The 22,615-nt window shown below is 43.7% G+C and overlaps 1 protein-coding gene across 3 annotated transcripts in view; it reads left to right on the forward strand.

The window, feature by feature from the left end:
* The window catches only part of LOC137383353 (BTB/POZ domain-containing protein KCTD5-like), an 85,276-nt gene that overhangs the window by 52,391 nt on the left and 10,270 nt on the right, over window positions 1–22,615 (forward strand). For all 3 annotated transcript variants that reach the window (XM_068056078.1, XM_068056079.1, XM_068056080.1), the window contains one exon: window positions 17,751–17,876. In XM_068056078.1, the coding sequence (XP_067912179.1) occupies window positions 17,751–17,876 (126 nt within the window). The remainder of the gene's footprint in view (window positions 1–17,750; window positions 17,877–22,615) is intronic.

Raw genomic sequence — 22,615 nt, forward strand, 5'->3', positions numbered from 1 at the left:
CCACTTCTCACTCTAACAATGCACGGCCATTTTCCCCGCTTGTTACCATTGCTTGCTTTACCTTACATTCTTCCCATTGTTTGAAAGGTAATTTTTCATCTGTGTTTCAAGTCTGTGGTGTGCTGATATCATTTTGTGTTTATATATGTGTGTGTGAGTATATATAATATATATTTAATGTACACCGAACACATTTTTCATAATTTTGTACACCAGCTGTTTGCACTGCTTATAATGCATCACGTTTTGCTTCCCGAATGTATTTTTTAACAGATTTCAAAATATATGGAGACCTAAAATTCAAGTTATGAAAATGTAGATCTAAAATACAAGTTATGAAATCAGATCCAAAAATTAATCTGTTTCATGTGACAAGTCTTTTTTCCATTTTGCACAGTGTTTTGATGAAATCTGCAGCAGGCTTGGTTAAACATTTAGCTAAGGAGTCAACTCTAAGCTGTCTCATTGCACGATCATTGCTTTTCCATTGGGCTATGTCTTGAAGGTTTGAGAACAGCCTTTTCTTATAAAAATTGTTGTAAAACTGCTTTGAAAACCTTTTTGAGTTGCCTTTGAGCAGCAGCACTGAAGCTCTGGTATAAAAGCAGAAAATGCCAGAAATCCAAAGCAGGGCGGGCTGCATTGCTGAAGAGAGCCATGTTGGGTTAATATTTCTTGTCGATGGCCTTTCCTCGCTCCACAGATGTTCTCTGACCTACTGAATGTTTTTGTCATTTTCTGATGTTATTTGAGTTCCAGCTTCTTCAATATTTTGCTGTTTTGTTTTAATAAAGCACTGGTGCCTGAAGTGCAGAGTGAGTCTGATGGAGTAGAGGATCTCTGTGTGCACAGGCTGATTCCAAGATACTCCCTGCATATTCAATGCAAACAGCAGGCCAGCTGAAAACTTCCAAAAAATTGTAATTTCTCCTAATTTAGATTTCAAAGTTGGATATTTTTTCTTGACAATACATGTTTATAATTTAAATAGACCCAACAGCACAGGTCTTAGGACCTGTTACCAGCTGATGGATCTAAACTGCAACCATTTCCTCTGTAGGATGGCGCTAGATCTTAACCGTTGGGGACAATAGAGACTAGAATTCCTGGGTTCAATACCTCGTTTCTGCTCATTTATCTGATCTCAGCCAGGGGAGCCACCTGCAAAGGGGAAAATCAGGACAGGATCTTAGTCCTGTTCAATACAGTGTGGTTGGATGAGGACTGAATCAGTCAAGCCTGTTATGCTCCATGGTTAAACAACCTTGCTGGTCCCTTATCCATTCACCTTGTGTGAGCCTACTTGATCAGGGTACTGGAATGTTGTAGGCACCTTTAAGAGAAGATGGATAAAATTAGACAAAAAAGTAATGGCCAGACCTGTATCCAGCTTGACCTCATTGGCTTTAGTTACTCTGGCCATTCTTATGTCATGCACATGGTCCCCTCGCTTTCTCTTCACTCCCCTTAACACTGAATTTGAGAGCTTCTGTAGTATAACAGTTAGCTGGTGAAAAGATTTAAACTCAACAATAGACCACCATACAAAGAACTAAGTACAGGGCACAAAGGAGAATACAGGATGCAGCTAATGCCACTGTATGGTAGTAGAGATGGTCAGGGCACTGTCACTTCTGTTTAAGTTGCATTCCCTCCTGTTGTTCATATACCTGCTATCAGTGTCACTGTGTGAAATGTTGCTCAGATTGGCTGAGTGCAGGACTGAATAATAAATTGATACCTTGAATGTTCACTTGATTCCTGGGAGTCAAGGAGAAAGATAGCTGTTTCCTTTTTGAAAGATTCTCCCATAGCTAGTCATCTTCCACAGGAAATTACATCACCTGTTGGAAAAGAACATGACTGCACTTATGTAGTTCAAGTGGCGTTTTATTTCTATGTGGTGGTTAAAGGATGAAGTTTGCAAGATCAAAAGAAAGTAGAAAGGGAAGAAAAAATGCACGGGAGTATGTGATGGTTTCTGCTATTGGCGCCACAGCAACTTGTTTAAGTATTTAATATGCATATTCTTCTTTGGCCTCCTTGTCTCGGGAGACAATGGGTAAGCGCCTGGAGGTGGTCAGTGGTTTGTGAAGCAGCGCCTGGAGTGGCTATAAAGGCCAATTCTAGAGTGACCGACTCTTCCACAGGTGCTGCAGATAAAATTGCTTGTTGGGACTGTTCCACAGTTGGCGCTCTCCTTGCGCTTCTGTCTTTTTTCCTGCCAACTGCTAAGTCTCTTCGACTCGCCATGCTTTAGCCCCGCCTTTATGGTTGCCCGCCAGCTCTGGCGATCATTGGCAACTGACTCCCACGACTTGTGATCAATGTCACAGGACTTCATGTCGCGTTTGCAGACGTCTTTAAAGCGGAGACATGGACGGCCGGTGGGTCTGGTACCAGTGATGAGCTCGCTGTTCAGTGTGTCCTTGGGGATCCTGCCATCTTCCATGCGGCTGACATGGCCAAGCCATCTCAGGCGCCGCTGGCTTAGTAGGATGTATATGCTGGGGATGTTGGCCGCCTCGAGGACTTCTGTGTTGGAGATACGGTCCTGCCACCTGATATGCATATACCAAGCCAGAAATAGTGTTTCACAATTTATTCACACCATTGAAGAACATTTACTCACTAAATATATCACTGCATCAAGCTTAAAATCGAGCAAGACCAAGCTTTTAAAATGTCGGATGCTTCAAAGGCCAGCAATCGTCAAAATACACAAAGGCTCAGCAAATATGTCTGGAAAAGACAGGCTACTGGGCAGAAAAAATAAATACCTAAATTTAGGGCTAGGTAAGTGTTTACCGCAAGAAGATTGAGGCTTTACAATTCAGTGCGGTGGAGTCTGTGACAGATGGTTTACAAAGTTTGTAGAGTATAAATTAGCAGTGTCTCAAAATCTAGACTAATGAGAATAAACCAGGGATGAGTAGATTTCCAAATCCATGGAGATCATGATGTGCCTTTGAGTGATTTAAAGGAGTTGCATGTGGCAAATTAATAATTAAAAGTTTACTGAATGCTCAACTTTGGCTGAACAACCTACTAGGGCAAAACTATTTTAAAATGAGCTCGGTTATCCTGGTCACACCCTAAAATTCCCAGCACTTCTATTTGGGAATCGGGTATCAAAGTGGACCAAGCTCAATTCTCATGACAATCCATGCTCCAGTATCTTCTAGCACTTGCTGCTTAGGCTCAATTACAGAGTGGTGATTGGTCCAGGAACTTGGCATTACTGGTACAGAATGGTGATTGGGTTAGAAACCTAGGATTACTGGTACAGAGTAATCAGTGGGTCAGGAACCTGGGATTACTGATATAGAGTGACAATTGGTACCTATGAAACTGTATTGCAGTAAAAATAGTGCTGAAGGGAGGGAGAAAACTGATAGAGCTGCAGTTGATGAAAACCTTTTTTGTGCATGAATGGTTCCTTTCATACTTCATTCAGGGCTTCATTGGGCGGCGCAGTGGTTAGCACTGCAGCCTCACAGCTCCAGCGACCCGGGTTCAATTCTGGGTACTGCCTGTGTGGAGTTTGCAAGTTCTCCCTGTGTCTGCGTGGGTTTCCTCCGGGTGCTCCGGTTTCCTCCCACATGCCAAAGACTTGCTGGTTGATAGGTTAATTGGCCTTTATAAATTGCCCCTAGTATAGGTAGGTGGTAGGGAAATATAGGGACAGGTGGGGATGTGGTAGTAATGTGGAATTAATGTAGGATTAGTATAAAATGGGTGGTTGATGGTCGGCACAGACTCGGTGGGCCGAAGGGCCTGTTTCAGTGCTGTATCTCTAAAACTAAAAAAACTAAAACTAAGGGCTGAATCTAAACCAATGGAACTTCTAGGAACACTTGTACCTGCAGGCAGACAGTGGGAAACAAAAAGACTTGCATTTCCATAGCGCCTCAGAACTGCTGATAGGTTATTGACCTGAAACATTCAATCTGTTTCCCTCTCCACAGATGCTTCCTGACTTGCTGAGTATTTTCAGCATTTTCTTTTTTTTAATTTCTGATTACCAGCATCCGCAATATTTTGCTTTAGCATTTATGAAGATACAGAGAGGTTGTTACTTGTGACAGCTGTGCCATGGTGGAATGTGGTCTTTGGATTTCTTGAAGGGATTGAGCAGTCAGCCTGGCAGCCATGTTATTGTCTTCCTGAAAATTATAGAACATAAACTGGGCAGCTTATGTTAGTGTTGCCCAGTCAGTCTGGCTTTTATTATTGCTAAACAGTTCAAACTCTTCCATAAGAACACAGCAGTGGAGGGAATCTATTGAACATGCAATGGCAATTATAGAGGAATTTTTTTCTTGAAAATGATCAGTCAGATGCTTTGCCTTAGGCAGGCATGACCAACATTTCTCTTTCTGTGAATCAGAAGTACCACCACATTCTTAACCATGGCTGCTGCTTGAGACTTCAGCTTTATCCCAACCTTTCTTGCCTAATCCTTTTCCAACAATTGCTGCTTTTTCTTAAGATTACTGTGCTGATTTCAATAACATATTTTTGATGCTGTCCTCCCATGTTGTAGTTGATTCTTCTCCTAAGCTTGTTCATGTTTATACTAGCAATCTGTTCCGACAAGACTGTTCTAACAACAAACTGGGGTGGGGTAGTGGGGTGGTGGGGAGAAGAGGGTGGGATAGTCAATACTGAGGAGGACTGCAACAAATTACAGGAGGACATTAATAAATTTGCAGAATGGGCAAATAATTCGCAAATGAAAATCAACACATATAAATGTGAAGTAGCACATTTCGGTAAGAAGAAAAGGGAGGTCACTTTTACTTGGAACTATATCGCCGTTCCTTCACTCTCACTGGGTCAAAATCCTGGAACTCCCTTCCGAACAGCACCGTTGGTGTACCTACACCCCAAGGACTGCAGCGGTTCAAGAAGGCAGCTCATCACCACCTACTCGAGGGCAATTAGGGATGGGCAATAAATACTGGTCTAGCCAGCGACGCCCACATCCCCCAAACAAAAAAAAAACTTGGAAGCTGCGAGTCTAGGTGGGTAGAGGAACAAAGGGATCACGAAGTACAAATGCACCAATCACAAAGTTGTGCCACAAGTTAGCAAGGTCATCAAAACAAGCTAACCACATACTGGACTTTATTACTAGAGGAATAGAATTGAAAAGTGGGGAAGTTGTGCTAAACTTGTATTGCACCTTGATTAGACTACACTTCGAGTACTGCATGCAGTTCTGGTGGCCATATTATAAAAGAATATAGAGGCGTTGCAGGGAAGATTTACAAGGATGATTTTTATTCGTTTCTGGGATGTGAGTGTCACTGATTTATTGCCCTTAAGAAGGTGGTGAGCCACCTTGAACCGCTGCAGTCCATGTGTTGTAGTAACGCCCAGAGTGCTATTAGGAATGGAGTTCCAGTATTTTGACCCAGCGACAGTGAAGGAACAGCGATATAGTTCCAAGTCAGAATTTTGTGTGGCTTGGAGGAGAACTTGCAGGTGGTGGTCCCATACATCTGCTGCCCTTGTACTTCTGGGTAATAGAGTTCGCGGGTTTGGAAGGTGCTGTTGAAGGAGCCTTGATAAGTTGCTGCAGTGCATCTTGTAGATGGTACACACTGCTACCACAGTGCACCGGTGGTGGAAGGAGTGAATGTTTGTGCATGGGGTGCCAATCAAGTGGGCTACTTTGTCCTGGATGGTGTTGGAACTGCACTCATCCAGGCAACTGGAGAGTATTCCATCACAATCCTGACATATGCCTTGTAGATGGTGGACAGGTTTAGAGAAGTCAGGAGGTGAATTACTCGCGGCAGAATTCCCAGCCTCTCACCTGCTCTTGTAGCCACAGCGCTAATATGACTGGCCCAGTTCAGTTTCTGGTCAGTGGTAACCCCCAGGATATTGATAGTGAGGGATTCCGTGATGGTAATGCCATTGAATGTCAAGGGGAGATGGTTGGATTCTCTCTTCTGAAACTATGCCTGGCACTTGTGTGGCGCAAATGTAACTTACACTTATCATCCCAAACCTGAATGTTGTCCAGGTCTTGCTGCATGCGGACACGCACTGCTTCAGTATCTGAGGAGTTGCAAATAGTGCTGTACATTGTGTAACCATCAGCGAACATCCCCACTTCTGACATTATGATGGAGGGAAGACCATTGATGAAGCAGCTGTAGATGGTCAGGCCTAGGATACTACCCTGAGAAACTCCTGCAGTGATGTATTGAGACTGAAATGATTGACGTCTGACAACCACAACCATATTCCTTTGTGCTAGGTATGACTCCAACCAATGGAGAGTTTTCACCCTGCGATCCCATTGACTCCAGTTTTGTTAGGGGTCCTTGATGCCACACACGGTCAAATGCTACCTAGATGTCGAGGACAGTCACACCTCACCTTTTGAGTTCAGCTCTTTTGTCCATGTTTGGACCAAGGCTGTAATTTCTGATACCAGAAATGTGAGAGTATACATATCAAGAAAGGATGAACAGGCTGGATCTCTATTCTCTTCGAAAAACAAAGGCTGAGGGGTGACTTAATAGAAGTCTTTAAAATTATGGAAGGTTTTGATAGAGTTGATACAGAGAGAATGTTTTCACTTGTGGAGAAGAGCATGACTGGAGGCTATCAATATAAGATAGTCACCGAGAAATCCAATAGAGAATTCAGAAGAAACATCTTTACCTAAAGAGTGATGAGAATGTGGAAATCACTACCACAGGGAGTCGTTGAAGCAAATAGTATAGATGCATTTAAGGGAAAGCTGGACAAGCATATCAGGGAGAAGGGAATAGAGGATTATGTTGATAGATTTAAATGAGGAAAGATGGGAGGAGGCTCGCGTGGAGCATAAACACCAGCATGGACTGGTTGGGCCAAATTGCCTGTTTCTGTGCCGTATATCCTATGTAATCCTATGTAACTTTTGTCAGTGGTTCTGAAATTTATCTGTAATGACTCATCCTTGGTGCCCTGTGAGAATTGCCTCCCTGTTTTCAATACCACCCCCTGGCAGTGCTTCTGAGATCAAGATATCAGTTATAGTTCCTTGGGATGTTTTACTTTGTTAAAGGCGCTATATAAATGCAGTTTGTCTTGGACATTTTTAACAACGACAAACTTATACTGTGGCATGGATTAGTGAATGTATCAGCACACTCGCATACTTTCCCAGCTTGTTAACTTGAGCTTAAATAGTCCAAGGGCCAAACTGAAGATTGCATATTCATCCTGGATGAGAAACAATACAATTTCTATAGTCATGCACCTTTGGATTTGAATTGGATCTACTCCAAGGGAGGTGGGGAAAGAGTCTTGCTCTCAACTATTAAGAAAATAGACCCCCTTGTTTTGTCTTTGGTCCCTGACCTAATAGTGTCAGCAGTTAAGGAATAAAATGTTGGATTCACATCTGAAGAGAAGATATTTTAGCATTCACGGTGGAGAGCTTTCATCAGCTCAGCTCCCCATCTGAAACACCAAACTGCTGTAAGGGGTGGCTGGATAAACATATGAGTAAGAAGGGAATAAAGGGTTATGCTGATCATTAGATGAGCAAAGATGGGAGGAGCCTTGAGTGGAGCATAAATGCCAATATAGACTGGTTGGGCAGAATGGCCTCTTTCTGTGATGTATACCCTGTATAATCTTCTCTTTTCAAATACTTCCAGTATGTGTACTCCTCTCTCTTTCTTTTCTATCTCAGTAATGTGGTTGGATCCCTGCTGTGTCTCTAAGAACCCCTGGCTCTGTTAGAGTGCGACTTCACCTTGCACCTTAATGAACTCTAACATCCTTGAACCTGCAGCGTAGTTGATTATTGGTTAATGTTGGCCTCAATAATAAGGTTGGTTTATGAACACTACTCAAGTTCACATCTTCAGGGAAGAGTAACTTGGCCACAGCACTGGCATCTACCCGACAATGTGGAAAATTGCCCAGGTATGTCCTGTACGCAAAAAGCAGGACAAATCCAACCTGGCCAGTTACCACCCCATCAGTCTACTCTTGATCATCAACGAAGTGATGGAAGGTGTGGTCGACAGCACTATCAAGCAGCACTTACTCAGCAATAACCTGTTCACTGACACTCAGTTTGGGTTCTGCCAGGGGCACTCATCTCCTGGCCTCATTACAGCCTGTGTCCAAACATGGACAAAAGAGCTGAACTCGAGGTGAGAGTGACTGCCCTTGACATCAAGGTAGCATTTGATCAAGTGTGGCATCAAGGACCCCTAGGAAAACTGGAGTCAATGGGAATTGAGGAAAACTCTGCACTATTTGGAGTTAAGGGAAGATGGTTGTGGTTGTTGGAGGTCAATAATCTCAGTCCCAGGACATCACTGCAGGAGTTCCTCAGGGTAGTGTCCTAGGCCCAACCATCTTCAGCTGCTTTACCAATGACCTTCCCTCCATCGTAAGGTCAGAAGTGGGGATGCTCGCTGATTGCACAATGTTTACCATTCACAACTCAGGTATTGAAGCAGTGCGTGTCCCTATGCAGGAAGACCTGGGCAATATTCAGGCTTGGACTGAAAAGTGACAAGTAACATTCGCGCCACACAAGTACCAAGCAATGACCATCTCCAACAAAAGAGAATCCGACCATCTCCCCTTGACATTCAATGGCATTACCATCGCTGAATCCCTTACTATCAACATCCTGGGGAGTTACCATTGACCAGAAACTGAACTAGACCAGCCATATTAGTACTATGGCTACGAGCAGCTGAGAGGCTAGGAATGTTGCGGTGAGTAACTCATCTCCTGACTCCCCAAAGCCTATCCACTGTCTACAAGGCACAAGCCAGGAGTGTAATGGAATACTCTGCATTTGGCTGGATGGGTGCAACTCCAACAGCACTGAAGCTTGACACCATCTACTTGATTGGCACCCCATCCACCACCTTCAACATTTACTCCCTCCACCACCGCGCACAGTGGCAGCAGCATGTACAAGCTGCACGACAGCAACTCACCAAGCCTTCTTCGATAGCATCTTCCAAACCCATGACCTGTACCACCTAGAAGGACAAGGGCAGCAGACCCATGGGAATGGCACCACTTGCAACTTCGAGTCACTCACCATCCCAACTTTGAACTATATTGTCATTCCTTCACTGTTGCTGGGTCGAAATCCTGGAATTCCCTTCCTAACGGAACTGTGGGTGGACCTACACCACATGGACTGCAGCGATTCAAGAAGGTGGCTCACCACCACCACTACCACTACTCAAGGGCAATTAGGGATGGACAATAAATGCTGGCATAGCCAGCGACGTCTATATCCCATGAAAGAATTTTTTAAAATTGTCTCTGTATTTTTCTTAGTACTTGTTCAGTCATCAGCACACACCTGGCATGACCTTGGCTGTTTCTAGTTTTGCTGTTTGTTTTTGTTCTAAATCATTTGGAAAGGGATGGATTGTCTGTTGGTCCAGTGTTAAGTATGGCAAAAGACCACATGCAGTGGGAGGAAAACTGGTAATCAGCACAATTAAGTACTGACACCTGCAGTACTTCAGAACATGCCTTGTTCCGTAAACTTCCAGTGGCCAAGCATGTAAACTGACACTTCCCGCAGCCTCTCTCTGACCCATGGTTAAGGTTATAGGATTCCAGGTGGACTGTCTGATACAAAGCTACATAGACTATTCCCAGGCAGATGGATAAGAAGCATGGGTAGGATTTGAGTGGAGCAGCATAATGTGACCTGAAGATCTGTTTGTGCAGGTTTGCTGATTAAGAATGAAAGGTGCTTTGTTTTTGTTATTTTTACACTCTTCAGCTACTGATCTTTGGCAGAGAGTTGCAACAGCTGGATATACTCGATGGGCAGGCCAGGCATGTCTAGGCATGTACTGGTTGAAAATAAGACACTATCATTTATTTCTCCATGGTTCTCAGACCTGTGTTGGAACTGTTGGGGCAGCGTAGCTAGCTGTCTGTTGTGTACTCACATTTAAATCAGAGCAATGTGCCCATGTCCAAGATTAGAACATAAGAAATAGGAACAGGAGTAGGTCATATGGCACCTCAAGCCTGCTCAGCCATTCAATAAGATCATGGCTTATCCGATCCTGGCCTCAACTCCCACTTTCCTGCCTGTTCTCCATAACCCTTGCCTCCCCTATAGTTCAAAAATAATTCTACCTCTGCCCTGAATATATTCAATGATTCAGTCTCCACAGTTCTCTGGAGCAGTGCATTCCAAAGATTCACAACCCTCTGAGAGAAGACGTGCTTCCTAATCTCCATCTTAAAAAGGTGGCCCTTTATTCTGAAACTATGCCCCCTAGTTCTAGATTCCACCACAAGGGGAAACATCCTCTCAAGCCCCCTCAGAACCTTGTATGTTTCAATAAGATCACCTCTCATTCTTCTAAACTACAGTGAGTATAGGTCCAAGCTGCTGAACTTTTCCTCATAAGACAGTCCCTTTATCACAAGAATCAACCTAGTGAACCTTGACTGAAGTGTCTCCAATGCAAGTAGATCTCTCTTTAAGTACGGAGACCAAAACTGCATGCAGTACTCGAGGTGTGGTCTCATCAACATCCTATACAGTTGTAGCAAGACTTCCCTACTTTTATACTCTATCCCCCTTGCATTAATGCCAACAATCCATTTGCTTTCCTAAATACTTGCTATACCTGCATGTTAATTTTTTGTGATTCATGTACGAGGGCACGCAGATCCCTTTGTACTGCAGCGTTCTGTAGTTTCTCTCCATTTAAAATATTTTGCTTTTCTATTCCTACAAAAGTGGATAACCTCACATTTTCCCACATTATACTCCATCTGCTAATTTTTAGCCCACTCACTCACCTTCTATATCCCTTTGTTTCCTCCTTGCAACTTCTATTCCCACCTATCTTTGTATCGTCAGCAAATTTGGCTACAAATACACTCGGTTCCTTCATTCAAGTCATTAATATAGATTATAAATAGTTGAGGCTCCGGCACTGATCCCTGTGGCACCCACTAGTTACAGTTTGCCAACCTGAAAATGGCCCATTTATCCCGACTCTGTTTTATTGTTAGCTAGCCAATCCTTTATCCATGCTAATATATTAACCCTGACACAGTGAGTCCTTATCTTGTGCTGTAACCTTTTATGTGGCACATTATCAATGCCTTTTGGAAATCAAAAAACACTATATCTGCTGATACACCTTTATCCATCCTGCTTGTTACATACTCAAAGAACTCTAATAAATTTATCAAACACAATTTGCCTGCCATAAAACTATGTTGACTCTGCTGAATTGTATTATGATTTTCTAAATGTTCTGCCACTATTTCCTTAATAATTGATTCCAGCATTTTCCCAATGACAGATGTTAGGCTAACTGGCATTTAGTTTCCTGCTTTTTTATTCATTCATGGGATGTGGACGTCGCTGGCTAGTTCTGAAGAAGGGTCACTGACCTGAAACGTTAACTCTGCTTCTCTCTCCACAGATGCTGCCAGACCTGCTGAGTATTTCCAGCATTTCTTGTTTTTATTTCAGATTTCCAGCATCCGCAGTATTTTGCTTTTAATTTACTTTAGCTACTCTCTTCCTTTTTATATATTTGTTTTTATATTTCTTGCTCGTTTATTCTCATCTATTTTCTCCCTTTTGCATTCATCCTTTGTTGGTTTCTAGAAATTTTTTCCAATCTTCTGGCTTACCACTAACTTTTGCAGCATTGTATGCCTTTTTTTTCAATTTGATCCTTAACTTCCTTAGTTAGCCCCGGATGGTTCATCCTTCTCAGAGCCTTTCTTTCTCAATGGATTATATCTTTGTTGAGAATTAGGAGGTATCTCCTTAAATGCCTGCCATTGCTTATCCACCATCTTACCTTATAATCTATTTTCCCAGTCCACTTTAGTCAATTCTGTCTTCAATCCTTTGGAATTCCCTTTATTATAAGTTTAAGACACTAGTTTCAGACCAATGTTTCTCCCCTTCAAACTGAATGTGGAATTCATCATGTTATGATCACTCTTTCCTAGGGAATCCTTTACTATGAGGCCATTAATTAATCGTGTCTCATTACACATTACTAGATCTAAAATAGCCTGTTCCTTGGTTGGTTTCACAGCATGTTCTAAGAAACTGTCCCGAATGCACTCTCTGAACCTGTACTCCAGGCTACCTTTACCAATTTGATTTGTCCAATCTATATGAAGATTAAAGTTGCCCATGATTATTGCAGTACCTTTTTTTACAAGCCTCCATTATTTCTTGACTTATACTCCGTCCTACAGTGTAACTACTGTTGGAGGGGCCTCTCGACCAATCCAATCAGTGATTTCTTGCTATTTCTTATCTCCACCCCACCTGATCCTACAATTTGATCTTCTGAGCCAAGATCATTTCCCACTTCTGTACTGATCTCATCCTTTATTAACAGAGCTAGCCCACTTCCTTTTCCTTTCTGCTTATCCTTCCAAAATGTCAAGTAACCCTGCATATTCATTTCCCAGCCTTGGTCACCCTGCAACTATGTCTCTGTATCAGATCATACGCATTTATTTCTATTTGTGCTATCAGTTCATCTATCTTATTACAAATGCTGCCTGCATTCAGCCAAAGAGCCTTTAATTTTATCTTTTTACCATTTTTCTCTACTCTGACCTTATTTGCTGGTGTACTCTTGTTTGTGCACTCTGTCCCTTCCTGTCACACTCCGGTCATCATTACCCATATCACTACCCTGCACTATTGCCATGTCCTTTCCCTTTAACTTTTGAAATTTCCCCTCATTTGAACCCCCCCCCCCCCCCCCCACCACCACCGCCCCAGCCCTCACTATTTATAGCTACAACTTGAGTACTGTGTGTGGTTCTGGTCACCTCATTATGGAAAGGATGTAACTGCACTGGAGAGGCTACAGAGGAGATTTACGAGGATGTTGCCAGGACTGGAAAAATGCAGCTATGAGGAAAGACGGGTGTTTTCCTTGGAACAGAGAAGGCTGAGGGGAGATCTGATTGAAATGTACAAAATTTTGAGGGGCCTGGATAGAGAGGAGGTGAAGGGTCTATTCACTTTAGCAGAGTGGTCAGTGATGAGGGGGCATAGATTTAAAGTGATTGGTCGAAAGATTAGAGGGGAGATGAGGAAAAGCTTTTTCACCCAGAGGGTGGTGGGGATCTGGAACTCACCGCCTGAAAAGGGTAGTTGAGGCAGAAACCCTCAACTCATTCAAAAGGAGTCTGGATATGCACTTCAAGTGCCGTAATCTGCAGGGCTACGGACCAAATGCTGGAAAGTGGGATTAGAATGGATGGATCCTTTTTTGGCCAGCACAGCCACGATGGGCCAAGTAGCCTCTTTCTGTGCCTTAAACTTTCTATGAATTAGTTTAAAGCTCTATCTACAGCCCTAGTTATTTGATTCGCCGGAACACTAATCCCAGCACAGTTCAAGAGAAACCCATCCCAATTGAACAGCTTCCTCTTTCCCCAATACTGGTGCCAGTGCCCCATGAGTGGAAACCCATATCTTACACACCAATCTTTGAGCCATGCATTCAACTGTTTGATCTCATTTATCCTGTGCTAATCTGCTTGTGGCTCAGATGATAATCCAAAGATTATTACCTTTGCAGCTAGCTGCTCATACTCCTTCAGCCGAACATCTTTCTTGGTCCTACCTATGACGTTGGGAGACTAACCCGAGACAAACTGATAACAGAAGCTCATGATTTCCATCCTAGCACTATTGGAATTTTATACCTTGGTAAAGGTGGTGTGTGTATATAGACCAGAATACTGCAGTTCAGCCTCCAACTGTGTTGTTAACTGATCTCAGCTAGGGTGACAGGTGCTGCCATTGTCCTTGGTGTTCAGTGGTAGGGAGGAAACTGGCCAAGGATGATCCTCCTGAATGTAGTCCAGTGATCATGTGTGTAGGTCCATTGGGTAGGACAGTGTTGGACTTGGCTGTGATGCTTCCTGTGAAGAAATAGCCTGCAAACACTGACTCTGAAACTCACACGAGTAATGGCCCTTGGGTTGGGTTGAGTATTGGAGGACCATAAACCAGAATGTCTGCAACATTCAAAATCCATTGATTTTATATAATGAAATTTATCCTAACCAAACCACAACTATCCGTTCCTACTCTGACCTGGTCACCTGGTCATTCCGTGCAGGGGTGGAAATAATGAGCTTCTGTTATCAGATTGTCTTGGGTTAGTAGTCTCGATGTTCTACACTGAACTTAAATCCCCTTGGTTCTCAAGACGCAAGTGACGTGGACAAGGCTGTATTTCTTGCTCACCACCTAACCAATATTGCCAACATCTGCACAACAGCAATCTGTTAATAAAAACACATGCTGCTTAGCAGAGAAAGAGACTCTGGAATGAGCTCCACATTGAGTGCTGCCTTCACAAGTGTCTTCTTTCTACGTGCAGTTGCCTGTTTTGTGTTTTTGACTAGATGGGACCAGAGCCAAGTGTTGGTATTGTAGTAGGTGTAAGCAGCAGCTGGTATTATTTATGGGTTGAACCTGTTTTTAGTGGCCTTTATTGCTGCTCCCAGAAGTATCTTCCCTCAGGACCTTGTTAACAAAACATTTCGTGTACTTGTTTTCCCTTTTACAAGGAATATAACAATTAAACAACTGGCTAAAAAAAACCTACTATTGGATGAAGTTAGCTTACTTTTTGAAGGGTGGAGTTTCTGTTGAGATACTCCACTATAGGCAGTTAGTGTTGCCGTTTGTCGAGTGGGCAGTATGATTGGCTTTATGGGATGTGACTGAGACAGGTTTTACCACATTACTTTCTTTCTCTGCTCCCAAAGTCATTAAAATAACAGACAGGAAATGACCAACTTGTCCATTCATCCTCTCCCACACAGTTGTAATGCCTTATGCATCACAATACAGACAAGCCTGGCCCATCCAGAGCCATGTCATCTCCTGGGAGAGACAAAAATGGACAAAAACCCAGGCAGTTTGTGGGTGGAGGAAATCTAGAAAATTGCTGTCTAACCCCCATGTGCAACCACAAGCCCATCCAGATCATATAGGCCCAGATGAATGTTATACAGTACCTATTTGCGTGAGGTGTTCTCTGCCCCAGCCAGACACAAGTTCAGCTCTTGCTTGATGTAATTCAGCGAACCCTGCTCCTGATCACTGGCCAGCCCCTGTGTACATGATGGGAGATGTGCCAGGGTACTCTTTCCCGATCGCTGGCAAGGCCCAGTGTACACGATGGGAGGTCAGCCAGGATCCCATTGCTAATACAAGAGCAAAATACTGTAGATGCTGTATATCTGAAATAAAAACAGAAAATGGAGGAAGTAATCGGGTCTCTCAGCATCTGCGGAGAAACAGTTAATGTTTCACAATATAATAAAACCAAAATACTGTGGATGCTGGAATCTGAAATAAAAACAGAAAGTGCTGGAAATAGTCAGCAGGTCTGGCAGTATCTGTGGAGAGAGAGGAGAGAAACAGAGTTAACGTATCAGGTCGATGACCTTTCATCAGAATGTTCCACATTGATGACTCTATCAAAACTAGAACTTCTGAGAGATGTAAGTTTTTAAGCCAGGCAGGGCAAATGGAGAGGGGAAGAAAGAACAAAAGGGAAGATCTGTGATAAATTGGAGGGCAGGAGAAATTAAATGATGCTGCAAGGCAAAAGATGATGGTAGTGGAACAAGTAAAGAAACAAAAGATGGGTCTAAAGGAGGAGTAAATGGGAATAGCGGAATCATCACCAATAGCTGTCGTGCAACAACAGAAAAACACAAAAAGAGAAAAAAAAAGGCATAGGTTATGAACTGAATTTGTTGAACTCAGTGTTGAGTGTGGAAGGCTGTAAAGTGCCTAGTTGAAAGATGAGGTGCTGTTCCTCAAGCTCACTGGTCAGCCGCTGTGTACAGTACCCACAGCTTTGTATAAGAGGGGAAATGGACCAGGGCACCCAATCGTTAACACTAGCCACCAGCTCTGCTGGAAATTGCATGTATGTAGAAATTGGGTGAATACAGCAGTAGATTTGGCTCTGATACTCTGAAGTAGTGGCAAGTTGGACAAGGTATCAGAGGAACCATGGAACTGTAACCCAGATTTTTGTGGAGCAAAGGGAAGATTGGATTAAAATATTTATTAGCTGGGACCTGTCTAAATTTGGTGAGAAAGGGTCCACAGCTAAATTCCACATGATATTCCCCAAATCTCAAGCACTCTTGGAAGCAGATACAGGGGGCTGTTTTATTGTGGATCAGATGTGTGAATGAAACTTGAGACCAGATTTTACTAAAATAAAAACAGTGCTGGAAATACTCAGCAGGTCAGGCAGTATCTGTGGAGAGAGAAGCAGAGTTAACGTTTCAGGTCTGTGATCTTTCATCAGAACTGGCAAAGGTTAGAAAAGAATTAGGTTTAGGAACAAGATTTTACTGTTTGGTAAACTAGCACTGAAATTTGACATTGCCCGAATAGGATGTTGGTGTGCAGTGTGGGGCCCCTCACTCACCCCTCTATCTCTACCACTGTCAGGCACTGCTGTGTCTGGTTCCTGGCCCCCTGCATCTACAGCTACAGAGGAATGTCACAGGCTCACTGAAGCTGTGGTTCTGATCCAATCACAAAGCCAGTCATATGAGAGTCTGGCTTAGTTTCTTTTTGCCCTCTGCCACAGTTAGAGGACTTTGATGTGGTAGTAACCAAATCCACAAACCACTGCCTCATCTGTAAGTAATCGCATCCACCCTCTGACCACACACACATCTTGGCATTTTTTTTAAAAAGTGGTTAATGTATAGAATATATTTCAGGGACAGAGCTTGTTTTATGTGCAGGTGTATTTAATAACGTATTTAGCCCTGAGTTTCCTGCTTTTGTTGCCCTGTGACAGCCACCAATGACTTGAAGCCATTCAGCTAAGGAGGGTCTGGTGAGGGTCCAGTGCCTCACAATGTACAACCCCCACCCTCCCCCAGGCCCTGGAAAATAGGGGATGAAGAGGAGACCGAAATTAAGGAGATGATAGAGAAACCAAATGAACGGAAACGGAGGGAGCAAGACACTGCAGGGAAGGATAGAGGGAGTGAGAGAAGGGAAATGAGAGAGACTGAAAGAAAGAAAATGAAGATATAAGCAAAGGAGGTGGAGGGAATTTTCTGTGGATTATCATACCCTTAGTTTGAGGGTGCAAGTTTTTTTAACCGAGATCTACTTGGATTGTTGTTTGTGTACATACTGTCAGGTTGACCTGTTCTGTGGTTATGTCATGAGCAGAGGTCGGTTTCAAAATATAAATGTCCTTTTTATAAATTGTCCTTTTGCTCCAGAGCTTCAAGATTTTGCTCCTCCAAAATTGGCTATGTCTACCCTGGTTTGTTTCAGCCAGTGTCAGTGTTTCACTCACACCTGCCATTCAGTGTGCATTTTAACAGTGATTTGGTGACCTGTTGAAACTTTCAGCACTGACAGCTTGAGAAGCATGACCATAAACCACTACACCGCTCCCTCCTTCTGCCTTTATGTTGCTTGTACTGTGTGTCACTCTTATAAACACAACCTACTGTACATATATTACCTAACGTGATGTTAACTGAAGGCAATTATTGATGCTTTTTGGTAGGGAGGGGAGTAGGGTCAGGTAACATCTCATTAGTGTTTGTCACCTGATTTCCCTGTTTGCATGCGTGCCGTGGGACACATTTCTTGATATGTTGGCATGTTTGTTTGTACATTTATGTATTAAATAGTCTAATTTCTCTCTCTCCAGCTGGTCAGTATTGGCTCTTCCTATAACTATGGAAATGAAGACCAGGCTGAATTTCTTTGTGTTGTCTCCAGGGAGTTGCATAATGCTCCATATGGCACAAACACTGAACCCAGCGAAAAAGCCAAGGTGAGTGAAATTGTACAAGGAGATTAAATGTGGCTCATGGGATTGAGATGCTTGTTCCTGTGGTTTTCACCTCTGGCATGAATCCAGCCCAGACTGTTGTGATAAAAGTTTTTATTTGCTCTGAGGATATAAGGGAAATGAGTTTGGGGAAGTGTCAAATGGTCTGAGTCAACAGCACAAAATGGTCCAGCATTGTGCACCTCATTCACAATCACACTTGGGTTCCAGGAGTGTTGCAATAAGGTTGGGTTATAGCTTGTGGAGGGGGCATCACAGCTCTTGCTGCATCTGGGAGTACATCATGAAAACACTGGGCGCAAGGAGTAATGTGCACCAACCCTCACTGTGACGCATAGAAAAAAGTCACTAATTATATTTTAAGCTCACTACATACAGCTGACTGGGCATCGCTGTACATTATTTTGACAGGTGCAGTGTCAAGTGTAATGCGCAAAGTTGGTTTGCCCTAGGTGGGATCTATCTGACAAAGACCATACTTTGGTTACTGCATTCCTGAATATTGTACTGGTATTTATCACACAGTAATATAGTTTGGGGCTCTGCATATTCCAGTGCTGCATTTAAAAGTGAATATGAAGGAATTTTGTATACCCAGGACTTCAAATGTGCAGCTGTCTCTTTTGCCAAAGCAGGTACTGATACAAGAAATTCCCCTGCCCTGGTGCCTTTCTTTAAGCTGTGCTGGTTTAGAGTTTGAAACTGGCATTTACCATTGGACTCCATCACGTCATAAAATAACAAAACACTAACTAGATTATACCTCAACAGCCATTCAAGAGACTCTGATCCTAACTCCAGTCCTCCCTGTGAGCAAGTGAACAAAAATGTGGCTTCATCTGAACATTACACTGGATATTTGTACACATTAATCATTCAAACACTGACCATATCTAATTTCATTCTCGCTCGCTGTGCTTCCTATTCTCTCTTCAAAACACAGCCAAACCAACAGTGACCAGTAATACTAAAGCAAAATACTGCGGATACTGGAAATCTGAAATAAAAATGAAAAAAGCTGGGAATACTCAAATCTGGCAGCATCTGTAGAGAGTGAAAGAGAGTTATAAAGTTTCGGATCTGTGACCTTTCATCAAAACTGGGAGAAGCTAGAAATGTAGTAGGTTTTGAGCAAGTGAAAAGGGAGGAGGGTGGGAAGAACAACAAAAGGGAAGGTCTGTGATAGGGAGGAGGGCAAGGGAGATTAAATGACGAAAGGTTTCATGGTGCAAGGCCAAAGGGAGTGGTAATAGGACAAATAAAGAAACAAAAGATGCATCTAGAGGAGGTGTGAATAGCAGGATAGCTGCTGTCCGAACTCAAAGTAAAAGAAATAAAGAAACGAGAGAAAAAACCAGACCAGCAAAGAAGCGCAAAACAAAATATGGGCAGAAGTTATGGTTAAAATTGTTGAACTTTGTGTTGAATCCAGAAGGCTGTAAAGTGCCCAGTGAAAAGATGGGGTGCTAATCCTCAAGCTTGCATTGAGCCTCATTGGAACACTAGCAGGACAAGAACAGAAAAGTCAAAGTGGGGGCAAGGTGGAGAATTAAGATGACAGGCGACTGTACGCTTGGGGTCTTCCGCAAAGCAGTCACCCATTCTGTGTTTGGTCTCCCCAGTATAGAGGAGACCACATCGTGAGCAGCCAGTACAGTATACTAAATTGAAAAAAGTACAAGTAAATCGCTGTTTTACCTGGAAGGAGTGTTTGGGGTCTTGGACAGTGAGAAGGGAGGAGGTAAAAGGGCAGGTGTTGCATCTCCTATACTTGCACGGCAAGGTGCCATAGGAAAGGGAGGGAGTATTGGGGATGACTGAGGAGTGGACTGGGGTGTCATGGAGGGAATGATCCTTTCAGAATGCTGAAATGGGAGGGGAAAATGTGTTTGATAGTGGTGTCGTGCTGGAGGTGGCGGAAATAGTGGAGGATGATCTGTTAAATATGGAGGCTGGTGGGGTGCAAGGTGAGGACAAGGGGAACCCTATTGTGGTTCTGGGAAGGAGGGGAATGGGTGAGAGCAGTAGTACATAAAATAGAATGGACACGGTCAAGGGCCATGTTAACCACGGTGGGTGGAAGCCTCAGTTGAGGAGAAAGGATGACACATCAGAAGCACCTGTATGCACAGGTGCGACAGAGAAACTAGAATGGAATAGAATCCTTACAGGAAGCGGAGTGTGAGGAGGTGTGGACAGTGTAGCTGTGGGAGTCATTGGGCTTATAGTAAATCTTAGTCTATCCCCTGAAATGGAGACATAGAAGTCAAGGAAAGGAGTCAGTGATGGACCTTGTGAAGGTGAGAGAAGAATGGAAATTGAATGAAAAGTTGATGAAATTTTCCAGTTCAGATCGAGTCATTGCTGTAACGGGAAAAAGAGGTGAGGGAGGGGGGGCCTGAATAGGACTGGAACAAAGAATGTTTGGCTTATCCCACCAAAAGGCAGGCAAAGCTACAACCCATGTAGAAAGTGGGTGGAGTTGAAGAAGTTGTTGTTCAATGTGAGAACAAGTTCAGCCAGGTGAAGGAGGTTGGTGGTGGATGGGGACTGGTTGAGCCTCTGTTCAAGGAAGAAGTGGAGAGCCCCCAGACCATCCTGGTGAGTGCAGAGGGATTGGACATCCATGGTGAAAACGAGATGGTTACGGCCAGGAAACTCGAATCTGTTAAAGTGACAGAGGGCATTGGAAGAGTCACGGGAGTAGTTGGGAAGCGACTGGACAAGTGGAGAAAAAATAGTCAAGATAGGAAGAAATCACTTCAGTGGGGCAGGAACAGGCTGAAACAATGGGTCTTACCAAGGCAGTTCTGTTTTTGGGTTTTGGGAAGGAGGTAGAAACAAGCTGTTGGGGGTTTGAGTTTGGAAACTGTGGAGGGAAGATCTCCAGAGGAGATGAAGTCAGTGACAGTCCTGAAAACAATGTCTTGATGTTCCTGGTCATGGTCCAGGAGGAGGTAAGAGGAAGTGTCAGAGTTGGCGTTCGGCCTCTGCTAGGTAGAGGCCAGTACGCCAGACAACAGCATCACCCTTGTCAACAGGTTTAATGACTGTTAGGGTTGGACCTGAGAGAATGGAATGATGCAAGTTCAAGGGGGAGAGTGAGTGAGCGAAGCACAGAAGTTGAGATGGACGATATCACACTGGCAGTTCTCAAAGATCTAGAGAGGGTAAGAGGTCAGAGGGAGGAGTCCAGATAGAGGGAGAATACTGGAGACAAGCAAAAGGGTCTACTGAGCTGGAGGGGAAAGACTCCTGGCCAAAGTATGCACGGAGGCGAAGGTCACTGAAGAACTCAACATTGTGCCCAGCTTGAAATTCATTGAGGCCAGGGCGTAAGGGGATGAAGCTGAGGCCTTTGCTAAGGACAGATCATCCAGGGTCAGAGAGGGGAAGGTTGGAGGTTATTATGAATGCATGGCAAGGGACACACCAATAATCTGAGAGCTCTTCGCTTCTTTCTTGAACAGAGACCCAACCAGTCCCTATCCACCACCACCCTCCTTTGCTTCGCTGAATTTCTTCTCATTGAACAGCTTCAACACCACACATTTCCACCAAATAACAGGCCCCCTCCCTCACCTCTTTTTCCAGTACATGGATGACTGTATTAGTGCCATTTCCTGTGCTCGCCCTGAACTGGAAAATTTCATCAGCTTTTCTTCCAAGTTCTACCCTTCTGTCACCTTCACATGATCCATCTCCGACTCTTCCCTTCCTTGATTTTTCTGTCTCCATTTCTGGGGATAAGCTACCAACCTATATTCGCTAAAAGTCCACTGACTCCCACAGTTACCTTGACCACATTTCCTCACCCCGCTTCCTGTAAAGAGTCTATTCCATTCTTCCGTTTTCTCCGTCTTTGTCGCATCTGTTTGGACGATGCAGTCTTCCAAATAGTGCCTCTGGTAAGTCTTCCTTTCTCCTCAGCTGAGGATTCCCCCACCACCGTGGTTAACATGGCCCTTGACCGTGTCCACTCTATTTCATGCACTACTGTTCTCACCCCTTCCCCTCCTTCCCAGAACCACAATAGAGTTCCCCTTGTCCTCACCTTCCACCCCACCAACCTCCATATTCATTGGATCATCGTTCACCATTTCTGCCACCTTCAGTGCGATGCCACCATCAAACACATCTTCCCCTCCCCTCCTCTTTCAGCATTCTGAGGGACCAGTTTCCTCCATGACGCCCTGGTCCACTCCTCAGTTACCCCCAACAGCCCCTCCCTTTTCTATGACACCTTGCCATGAAAGCACAGGAGATGCACACCTGCCCTTTTACCTCCTCCCTTCTCACTGTCCAAAGCCCCAAACACTGCTTCCAAGTGGAACAGCGAATTGCTTGTACTTCCAAATTAGTATACCACATTGGCTGTTCATGACATTGTCTCCTCTGCATTGGGGTGACTAAACACAGACTGGTTGATCACTTTGCAGAACACCTCTATTCAGTCTGCAAGGGTAACCCCGCGCTTGCAGTAGCCTGTCATTTTGATTCTCCACCTAGCTCTCACTCTGACCTTTCTGTCCTTGGCCTGCTACAGTGTTGCAGTGGAGCTCAACACAAGCTTGAGGAACTGTGCCTCATCTTCCAATTTGGCACTTTACAGCCTTCTAGACTCAACATTGAGTTCAACAATTTCAGATCATAACCTCTGCCCCCATTTTGTTTTGTGTTTCTTTGCTGGTTTGGTTTTTCCTCTCGTTACTTTCTTATTT

This window comes from Heterodontus francisci, chromosome 24, assembly GCF_036365525.1.
Source record: "Heterodontus francisci isolate sHetFra1 chromosome 24, sHetFra1.hap1, whole genome shotgun sequence".
Taxonomy (NCBI): Eukaryota; Metazoa; Chordata; class Chondrichthyes; order Heterodontiformes; family Heterodontidae; genus Heterodontus; species Heterodontus francisci.